The sequence below is a fragment of the Ipomoea triloba genome, chromosome 4, assembly GCF_003576645.1.
Source record: "Ipomoea triloba cultivar NCNSP0323 chromosome 4, ASM357664v1".
Lineage (NCBI taxonomy): Eukaryota > Viridiplantae > Streptophyta > Magnoliopsida > Solanales > Convolvulaceae > Ipomoea > Ipomoea triloba.
The window spans coordinates 31,722,788-31,734,013 of NC_044919.1; the positions used below are offsets into that span (position 1 = coordinate 31,722,788).

Below are 11,226 nucleotides of genomic sequence, written 5' to 3' on the forward strand. Positions count from 1 at the left end.
CCCAATCTCTGGATAACTTTTACTTCGGACTGTTTTTTTTTTTTGATATTTCATCATAAAAGTTAACTTATGAGCGAAAATTTGACTCCAATTTAATATTACTGCACAATCTCTTATGAAGTCTATGCGGGATCATATATTAATATTTGATTTAAAGTGGTTGAACTACAGTGCTCTTTTCCTGACTGGCAAAATCATCGTAAACTCCGTTCCGCTATGCTCACACGCAGACGGAGGCTTCCATATTAAATGCATGCTTTCCTCCGCCACCACCACTCTCCACTCCTTCGTTTCAGTTCTTCTTCCTCAACTGCCTCGCTAGCTCACTCAAACTCCACAATGACCGCTTCATCTCTGGTGCTCCCCACGCTTCCCATCGGCAAGCGCAGTCGCAGCTCGCCGGGATTCCACCGGAGCTCGACTTGTTTGGGCTTTAGAAATGGGGCCTGCCGGAGTTTCCGCCCCGTAGATTTTGGCAAGTCTAGGGTTTCCATGAGTGTCTCTGTTGGATCTCACGTCGCTGTTGAGGATTCCCTGTTCACGGATTATAAGCCCTCTCTTGCATTTCTGTTCCCCGGCCAGGTCTTAATTGCTCTATTTCTTCTTGCAATTATAATTGGATTTGTGATCTAAGTTTTTTCCTTACTGTTATTTCCGTACCGTATCATTGATGATGGCTTTTGCAATGTGCATTAATTGGTGTAGCTTATGATGGTGAAATTATGAACTTGTTTACTCCTCCGCTTTGTTTGTGGGTAAATCATCTGAGTATATGATAAATTCTGGAATGTTGATGATATGACAGATCTTTCTTTGGCCATAAACTTATAATTGAGGTAATGAGCAAAAGGGTTGAGTTGTTGAATCTCCAATGTCTGTAATTGACTGAAAAGGAACAAACTTGCATCATTTTGGCATCACGTTTTGGATAAATGTGTGCCTTTTTAGTGTCAAGTTTCAATTATTACACTATTTGTTGTGCTTGTATGGATTTACCTATTGATATATATTCATAGCATTGTTCAAGCAATTGTGCCTTCTAGGCTTTGCCTTATTAACATCAAATTTGACTGTTGATGGGGGCAACCTAGCCAAGTTGGTCAGGCTGTTGACTTAGTAACTAGAAATTTACATGTTCAACTCTCAGCGGGAGCGGCCTATTGGCCTTCTTGGTTTGAGCTAGTAAGCTATGGGCAACTTAGGCTTGTTTACTACTTGTTGGCTTGGGTCACAAAATGGGGTTTACCCAGTGCACACCTCGGATAGTGGTTGTGGTTTCTCGTCACTTAAAAAAATTTGGCTGTTGATTTTTCTGAAAATATTTTATATCTGCACCTGTCTTAGCTCTTCAAATGTAAGACCTCTTAATTTTCTGACCTTTGTTTCAAGTGCCTGGTACTTAGCTATGCATATCATGTCAGTGTGAATTATGATCTGGTTTTTATATTGAAATTGAAACTCAATAACTCTATAAAGTGTTCTTTACTTTTGGAATGAGAAGTTACTGGCTTTGTTGAGTATTGGTTGTTTGAACTCTTATAGCAATGTCCTGTTAGTTACTTTCTTGTCTTCACTTTAATCTTTAGGGTGCCCAAGCAGTGGGAATGGGCACAGAGTCTCAGAAGGTACCAGCAGCTGCTGAATTATACAAAAGAGCAAATGAAATTTTGGGGTATGCATATTGGAAATGTTCTTTATATCATTGTTCTTTTATGTTCTTCCTCAAACTATGAGTTGAGAACAACTGATCATCATTTTGTGTGGCTTGGATTTGATGATTGATTGATTGGTTGCTTTTATTTCCTATCCCCAATTTCTGGATAGTTCTTTATTATCTTTGTTTTACCAGGTTTGACCTTTTGGATATTTGTGTAAATGGACCAAAAGAGAAGCTAGATTCTACTGTCATAAGTCAGGTATGAATTATACTTCCTGAATTTTTTATCTTAATATAGCGAGGTCCCTCTAAGTACTTTGTGTGCTTAGAATGTGGAATTTACCCTATTATTGTTGGGTTCTTAGTCCCACGAATGGAAACCAAAACTCCAAAAGAACATGTTTTTGAGACCTTTGTTATGAGTACAAACCATTCCACATTCATCAAATAAAGCAAAATACAAGGTGTGAAATGATGTTCAGATTGGTTAACGACTTTTGATGCATGCTTTTATGTGCTGTGTTATTCTTCTGCAACAGTCTTCGATCTTTACTCAGAATAAAAATTGAATGTGTTTTGCATGTAATGATCTAAGAAGCTTCTCGTGTTAGTCTTACATTCATTTAAATTTTGTCATCTACAGCCAGCTATCTACGTCACAAGCCTAGCTGCTGTTGAGATACTCCGGGCTCGTGAAGGAGGCCAGCAAATAATTGATTCTGTTGATGTCACATGCGGTCTGAGCCTGGGAGAATACACAGCTCTTGCATTTGCAGGATCTTTCAGGTGGGTTAGCTCTATATGAGGGAATATAAAATACGTCTTTTATTTCATATCTTGCTTGCCACTTCTGTATATATTTAATGCAGATATTGCTAATGCTAATTTACCTGTGGATATAATGTTATGTTTTTAGCTTTGAGGATGGTCTTAAGCTAGTAAAACTACGAGGAGAAGCCATGCAGGTAACTCTAATAGAATAGCTGATGTTATATGATTTTCAATCACACTAAACTCTAAAATTATTTTTGAATTGCCATCGTCTTCAGGATGCCGCTGATGCTGCACAAGGTGCAATGGTTAGTATCATCGGGCTGGACTCTGAAAAGGTCCAACAACTATGCGATGCAGCCAATGAAGAAGTTGATGAAGCCGACAAAGTTCAGATTGCGAATTTCTTATGCCCTGTATGGTTCTTGAATCTTGATTATCCACCATGATTGCTTTTATGTTCTTACTCTGTTCGCTATTACCCAGTGGAACTAGTTAACGTAATCCAACTTTGCTAACATTATATTCTTTCAGGGAAATTATGCCGTCTCTGGAGGTGTGAAAGGAGTGGAAGCAGTAGAGGCAAAGGCAAAGTCATTCAAAGCTCGAATGGCGGTAATTCCTATTTTGAGTGTTTATCTGTCATCACTTGCATGCTAGACATTCCTAATATATGGTTATCACTTTGTTAGGTGCGCCTAGCTGTTGCCGGTGCTTTCCACACTGGTTTTATGGAGCCAGCTGTGTCAAGACTGGAAGCCGCTTTGGCAGCAACAGAACTCAGAACTCCCAGAATACCAGTTATATCAAACGTTGATGCACAGCCACATTCAGATCCCGAGACAATCAAGAAAATATTGGCACGCCAGGTATACCAGAGAGTGTTTCTCTGGGTAGAGGATGAATGATTAGCAAGCGGAATATTTTATGAAAATATTAACCGTTCCTTTTGATGTGGAACCACAGGTGACTTCCCCGGTTCAATGGGAGACAACAGTAAAGACACTCCTAACGAAAGGCCTGAACAAGAGCTATGAGTTAGGACCTGGAAAGGTGAGATACTGTTTATGAACAATTCAAAGTTTCACCACTTTTGTGCTAATTGAAACTTTCTTCCTCATGTCCATGTGCTTTTGGTATCAGGTTATTGCTGGCATTGTGAAGAGGGTGAACAAGGGTGCCGATATTGAGAACATTGCAGCCTAAGCCTACATTGTTGTTGTTAGCTGATATCTTGCTTTGGTGCCATGTCTCCATCATCTTAGTGATCAAGGCAGAGATCCTTTTTTTTTTTTTTTTTTTTTTTTTTTTTTTTAGATAGAGACTAGAGCTTCATTTTGTTGTCCATTAGTAGTTCGAAAACTCAAGTGAGACATATAAACCGATACATTTTCATGTCGATCTAAATAAGGGTAAAATATATTTTTTGTTTAACAAAATATTGAATGCGAAATCCTTTTTACATTGATTTTGTTGTGATATTAACCTTGACACTAATGAATCTCGCTAGAATGGTCACTCAGAGTTATTTAGTGTTCAGCACCTTGTTGAAGGAATGGTGTGTGTTGGCAAAAAAGATTGGTGATGAGCAAAATGAAAATGAATGCACCAGCCGGGAATCGAACCCGGGTCTGTACCGTGGCAGGGTACTATTCTACCACTAGACCACTGGTGCTACTTGTGACAAGAAACGTCTCGTAGGTATACATTTATTAGCTACTGATTTTGGGACTGTGGTCAGTGGTTATATGAAGAGAGATAAGGCCCTCTCTAATAGTGGAGTTTTTATTGTGGTTTTTGAAGAGTGTGATTAGGAAATAGGAGATACAAACTTTTTTTTTAAAAAAAAGTTGATTTAAAAAATAAAAAAATCGAGCTATAACGCGCCCGTATGGGAGCAATTGTAGCTTGCACGTGGCTATCACGAGGCGCAAGATCAATGAGGTGAGTCTCCCATGCGTGCAAAAACCCTTCACTTGTAGGAGGCACTCTGATCCCCTCTCTCTTTCAAGGTGGCAAACTTATCCTCAAAAACTGTGACAAAATGGCTATTGGGGAGGGCCTAAGAACTTCTTTCCTCACTCGAGTTGGTACTTGATATGATAGTTTACTTGGTAATTATAAGGTTATAAATTTGGTTGTTTATGAGAGTTATCTATTGATTTTTTTTTTAAGTTTAAATTACTCAGCTATAAACAATATAACTTAGATTAATTTACTTTCTTGTTGTCATTTATTAGTTAGGTTCTCGAAACATGTTTAATCCAAATCACAGTTTCAAGTAGCAAATGTAAACTTCTATAAATCAAAAGCACAAGAAATCTTATTTTTGAATATTATTGATCTTTTACAATGTATTCCGTAATATATATCCATATAAAAAGTCAATATCCCCACAAAAATTTAAACGTGTACCTCTCATTTAAGAGAACCCCCTTCTTAGGAATTGCGGTTTCTTAAAACATCCTCAATGAATGTTTGAAGATCGCGCTTAGCCAATCCGCTTTCTGTCGACTCTCTGCACATCTCTCCAACCAGCTTTGCTCTTCTCCTCAATTCTTTACTTTCATTATCGCACTCACAATCCATAAATCTCCTCACAAGTTGCGCAATCTCTCCTCTTTTCACTATACCACCATCACTATTATTAATCTTCCTCACACTCCACCCAATCTTCCAATCTTCCACAATCTGCTTGCTGTTTGTAAGCTGATCATGAAATATCGGAAAAGCAAGAAAAGGAACGCCGGCGAACGCCCCTTCTTTGATGGAATTCCACCCGCAATGCGTCCAAAACCCGCCCACAGAGCGGTGGCGCAACACCCTCAGTTGATCACACCACGGCACTATTAACCCCTGCTTGCCACCGCCTCTCTCCCTCAGCTGCTCCGTGCTTTCACGCGCCACCCAGAAGAAACGAACTCCGCTTTCATAGACGCCGGCTACGATCTCTTCCAACTGCTCAGCTGAAAGAGAGAGAAAGCTTCCCTGAGAAATATACAACACAGAACACGCGGGTTGAGCATCGAGCCAGGTCAGGTAATCTGGGCCGCAGCTTTGGTCAGTATAGTTAGTATTGAAGTATGGTATTGCAGAGCCGATGGAATAAATAGGTGTTTGAAGTTTAGCCCTGAGAGCTTCAATGGCGGTGGATTCCAATTCTGCAACAGAAGTGAACAGAAGGTATTGCGCTTTCTGTGCAGCAGAGAAAGCCCAAAGAAGAAGCGAACGCATAGCTGGACCTGGAGGTTTGCCATGGAATACTTGCGGAAGATCCTTCACAAGCATGGAAGAAACTCCAGGGATGTAGTCCACCACTTCATTTCCTTTCTCTGAATGTTATGTGAAATGATAATGAAGATATATAATTAATACAAAGTTCTTTTTATTGAGTGAGCCATAGGAAAACCCACAAATCCGCAAATGTACATTAAGTATCATCCATCCATCCAATCTTTGTAGTTAATTAGCTAGAACACTTATAAATAATACAGAGTATTATTATCAATAAGTTGATAACTTGGGGGTATATTAGGTTATGACTACTCATAATCACTATTTAAAAGTGTATATTTAGTACACAAACTTTTACTTTTGTGTAATAATTCATAAATTAAACTATACATGAGAGGTAAGTCACATTAGAAAGATCGTATATGATAGGTTCATAGTACAAGAATAATATTTTATTCACTTAACCACCCATTTTTTATACTATTAGTTTTTTGAACATACTATTTAGCTCACAATTAAACTATTCAATTCCTATGTAATAATTGAGCAAAGTTGAGACAAGGGATGGACATATTTCGTGTTTAACATGAAATTTAATCAGGTTTAACCCAAATTTTAAAAATTATGATTAGTCTTTATAAAATCTAATCAAACCCGAATTCACTCAAATAGAAAATAGCTTAAAACAATACAAATCTCTGGTTTCGGGCGAAGGATTTTTATTTCAAATTCGACCTCAAACCCAAATATAATATCTAAAGTATTTAAAATCTAAACTCAAAAACTTTTCGTGGACTAATTAATAATTATGATTCGGTTGAACCTAAACTCAACCCATGCACAGCCATATTTAAGAATTAAGACGGGTAACATAAAAAAAATAATAATAAGAAAAAAATAATGGTCAAATATCTCTTCAAATTTTATCTAAAAAGTCAATTAAACCTTTAAACTTTTTAAAATTATAATTAAACCAATCAACATCTCATTAGCCCAAAAACCTATTAATGACATGAGTAGTTAAGGTTCCGGTCAACATCCGACAAACCGACTGGCGACCGTTTTAGATTGTCGATTTTTAATTAAGGGAGAAGGCAACCACTGGGCACTCACCCGAAAAAGACACCTACCATTGTTGCCTTCTCATTGGAAAAGGCAACCATTGGGTTGCTTTTTCCGGCAGAAGGCAACCCACTACCCACCTTCTCGGAGAAGGCGGTGAGAAGGCAACTTAATTCAAACCAACTAAATAAGAGGACATCAAGTTAACATAGCTCCCATTATTACAAGATTATATTTTTCGTAATTAAAATTTTGTTATGACAATATGGGTGGTGGCTGTTTGATGTTGAAAAAGGGGAAGGGGGTTGTGTGATGTTGGAGGCCATTGCTTGGTATTTGGATTATACAGGTTTCTCCCGGTAAAACACAGAGCTCTGTGTAGGGGAGATTGATCTGAGTACCAAGGGTGGCGGGTGAGGGAGCCATTGCTTGGCACTTAAAGTTATAAGCCCCCGGTGATAAAATGCGGAGTACGCTTGGGGGTGACTTTAGTGCAAGGGTGGATGCAGTTAGAGCTATTGCTTAGTGTGAATATGGAAATGATGTCCAGAGAGAAAATACGAAGATCCGTATCACGGGGATCAGTGTTCATTCTAAGGGTAGCAGGGAGCATAAAAGACATGGGACATTGGTCCCACACTTTGTGTAGGGTATGAAACATGATATTGTGCAATGATTGAAGGTTGATGGCAAGAGGAGACTTTAGATTTGAGTTCTTTAGAATGCATCTTTTGTATATATAGCCTTTGGGCCTTGGTTTACTTTAGGGAGGTTTTGTATATAGTCTGGAGTATGGTCGATGACAAGTGATCACTTTTGGGTCCTTGTATGTATATAAGGCTTTTTGAGTTTTATGAAATTCTAGCTTTAAAAAAAAAAAGAAAAAAGAAAGATTAAATTTAACTTATTGACTCAAACCTAGCTTAACCTATTTTACTGGTTTAAATTAAGAAGATTAATACGTATCTTACTAAAATAAACTTATAATTTATGGTTATCAAATAAATTGGATTGACATTAATAATGAAAGTAGAGTGGAAATGGAAAAGAAACTCACCGGCCAAATCGGCATCAACATGCCCGTTGTGGAGAAGCAGTTGATAATGATACGCAAGGGAGAACACCGTGGGAGACTGGGTCCAAAAAGACGCCACCGGAATATTCCTCCGACTCCCAATACCCACCACCCAGCTCAAAAATAGGTCATAGATAATAACGCTTGCCTCCGGCGCAAGACTGTCAAGAAGAAGGTCGATGGGAGCTTCCATTTTCGTATGCACGGCTTCCAGGAAATCACTGTAAACTTTGGCTCGGATGAGCTCAGAAGGAATGACGTTATGTATGGCGCCAAACCGAAGGTTCGCCGGCTTAGCATCATCATCATAATCGGAGCTGAGGAATCCGAGCCACTCTTCAGTGACGACGAAGGTGATGAGAAATTCGGGTCTCGCCATGGCTATGATCTTGCAAAGGTTCATCAAGGGATTGACATGGCCTCTTCCCGGGAACGGTATGGCAACTATGTGCAGTGAGAAATCCGGGTCAACCCGTGAACTCATGTTGAAGAAGAAGAAGAAGAAGTCAGGCAAGTACAGGGGACGGAGTAGTATATTATTTGTATTCAATCATACCATACATATATTTGACTAGTTATATATTCAACTCAGAGAACTCTTCAAATTTGTACTCTGTAGTAGAGAAGACAAAATTAAATTATTAAAGTAAAAATAGCTTAAAAGTCAAGCATGTGCAATATTATAGAGTATAAATTTCTATGAACTTCAATTAATTTTCAAAATGAATAATGATGGAATCATGGGCTGGGTTTAAGGAAAAAAATGGGTCAAAGAATAGAGATTTATGAGTGAATTGGATCTAGGGAATAATCCGAATTTATGGACAATGAGAAGAAAATAAAGTTAATTTTAGTGGACAAGCTAAGATGGTGGAATGAATTTTTTCAATTAGCAAGTCCAATAGAGGCACCGATCAGTGTCCTTACAATTCCAACTTGCTATGGATAAAGTAACTGCTACAAGGTAATGGCACGTTTGGAAAATTAAATAGGGAAATGGACTAAGGACAAGAGTCATGTATGTGGAGGTAACTCGGCAAGAAATCTTGACATCTGGCAAGACACGCATGTATGTGTTTAGGGATGAAGAGCACTTTGGTCCACTAGTTTTTTCACGACTTGCTTGCGGCTTCATGAATAGTACAAAAGGTGTGTGTCGTTCTCTTCAGAGTTTAGACCACCATCAATTCTCCTTCCACCATTTTCACTTTGACCTTTCCATCTAACAAATCAATCAATCTATAGTTAGTCAGTAAGTTGGGCCATTAAGCCTAAGTTTATTATCTTGTAATTGCCCAAAAACTTTATTCCAAAGCTCTTGGACCCTATTAACTTAATATTATATTTCTTGCCAATCTTTCCTAGATTAACTTAGTTTTATGATGGACCAGGTCCATCAAATAATTTTTATTATACCTAAGTAGTTCAAATGGAAGAGTGTGTGCGTGTGTACGAAGGTTTAGGTGAGAACTAATCCCAAAGTAAAAATTGAGGATTGAACAACAATTCAAGGTTGTTGGAAAATAAGGAAAAAATATATGATTAATTAGTTTAATAAATATTGCAAACATAAAAAAAAAAAATTGTGATAGTAACCAGTTTAATCAATTGGCATGAGTGGACGTGTACTCTCATCCCTGAGAGCGAATTGAAGCTAAGTGACTACTAAATTGTCATCGTCTTCAGGATGCAGCTGATGCTGCACAAGGTGCAATGGTTAGTATCATCGGGCTGGACTCTGAAAAGGTCCAACAACTATGCGATGAGCCAATGGTTAATATTATGAAAATGTTAACCGTTCCTTTTGATGTGGAACCACAGGTGACTTCCCCGGTTCAATGGGAGACAACAGTAAAGACACTCGTAACAAAAGGCCTGAACAAGAGCTATGAGTTAGGCCCTGGAAACGTGAGATACTGTTTATGAACTCAAAGTTTCACCATTTTTGCGCTAATTGAAACTTTCTTCCTCATGTCCATGTGCTTTTGGTATCAGGTTATTGCTGGCATTGTGAAGAGGGTGAACAAGGGTGCTGATATTGAGAACATTGCAGCCTAAGCCTACATTGTTGTTGTTAGCTGATATATATCTAGCTTTGGTGCCATGTCTCCATCATCTTAGTGATTAAGGCAGAGGTCTTTTTTTTTTTTTTTTTTGATGAGATAGAGGAGCTTCATTTTGTTGTCCATTAGTAGTTCGAAAACTCAAGTGAGACATATAAACCATACATTTTCATGTCGATCTAAATAAGGGTAAAATATATTTTTTGTTTAACAAAATATTGAATGCGAAATCCTTTTTACATTGATTTTGTTGTGATATTAACCTTGACACTAATGAATTGAATCTCGCTAGAATGGTCACTCAGAGTTATTAAGTGTTCAGCACCTTGTTGAAGGAATGGTGTGTATTGACGAAAAAGTTTGGGATGAGCAAAATAAAATTGAATGCACCAGCCGGGAATCCAACCTAGGTTTGTACCGTGACAAGGTACTATTCTATCACTAGACCACTGGTGCTACTTGTGATAAAAAATGTTCCATAGGTATACATTATTAGCCAGTGATTTTGGGACTGTACATGATTTCCATGTGGTTATGTGAAGCAAGATAAGGCCCTCCTCAATAGTCGAGTTTTTATTGCGGTTTTTGAGCAGTGTAATTATGAAAGAGAAAATGATACAAAATTAAAAAAAAAAAAAACAAAACAAAACAAAAATTGATTTAAAAAATAATAATAAAACCAAGCTATAACGTGCCCGCATGAGAGGAATTGTAGCTTGCACGCGGATATCACGAGATGCAACATCAATGAGGCGAGTCCCACATGTCTGCAAAAATCCTTCACTTGTAGGAGGCACTCCCACCCTCTCTCTCTCTTCCAAGATGGCAAACTTATCTTAAAAACTGTGACAAAATGGCTATTGGGGAGGCCTAAGAACTTTTTTCCCCACCTGAGTTGGTACTTGATATGATAGGTTACTTGGTAATTATAAGGTTATAAATTTAGTTCTTTATGAGAGTTATCTATTGATTTTTTTAGTTTAAATTACTCTTAGGGTCTAGGCATATTTCATCCAAATCACAGTTTCAAGTAGCAAATGTAAACTTCTATAAATTAAAGCACAAGAAGTCTTATTTTTAAATATTATTGAATCTATTATAATGTAATATATGTCTATATAAAGAGTCAATATCCTTATTGAGATTTAAATTTGTAACCTCTCATTTAAGATAACTACAATTAGGCAGCATGAGCATTTCAGCTCCACTTTTCATTTAAGAAGAGGCCTTCTTAGGAATTGCGGCTTCTTAAAACATCCTCAATGAATGTTTCAAGATCGCGCTTAGCCAATCCGCTTTCTGTTGACTCTCTGCACATCTCTCCAACCTGCTTTGCTCTTCTCCTCAATTCCTTACTTTCAATA

General features: G+C 37.9%; 2 protein-coding genes and 1 non-coding gene across 3 annotated transcripts; 1 reads left to right on the forward strand and 2 right to left on the reverse strand.

Annotated features, from left to right (window-relative positions):
* Positions 1-171: 171 nt before the first annotated feature.
* LOC116016863 (malonyl CoA-acyl carrier protein transacylase) lies at positions 172-3,877 on the forward strand. Its single transcript, XM_031257297.1, has 10 exons — positions 172-582; positions 1,587-1,672; positions 1,850-1,916; positions 2,301-2,443; positions 2,574-2,622; positions 2,707-2,844; positions 2,963-3,043; positions 3,121-3,297; positions 3,395-3,481; positions 3,572-3,877. Exons 1-10 carry the CDS (start codon positions 250-252, stop codon positions 3,632-3,634), a joined length of 1,224 nt encoding a protein of 407 aa, XP_031113157.1. The 5' UTR covers positions 172-249; the 3' UTR covers positions 3,635-3,877.
* Positions 3,878-4,032: 155 nt separating this feature from the next.
* On the reverse strand, positions 4,033-4,103 carry TRNAG-GCC. Its single transcript has one exon. It is a non-coding gene; the product is annotated as a tRNA-Gly (tRNA).
* Positions 4,104-4,710: 607 nt separating this feature from the next.
* On the reverse strand, positions 4,711-8,324 carry LOC116015643 (UDP-glycosyltransferase 87A2-like). The gene is made up of 2 exons (XM_031255780.1): positions 7,782-8,324; positions 4,711-5,760 (listed from the first exon to the last, which is right to left on the reverse strand). Exons 1-2 carry the CDS (start codon positions 8,281-8,283, stop codon positions 4,868-4,870), a joined length of 1,395 nt encoding a protein of 464 aa, XP_031111640.1. The 5' UTR covers positions 8,284-8,324; the 3' UTR covers positions 4,711-4,867.
* Between the last annotated feature and the right edge of the window lie 2,902 nt (positions 8,325-11,226).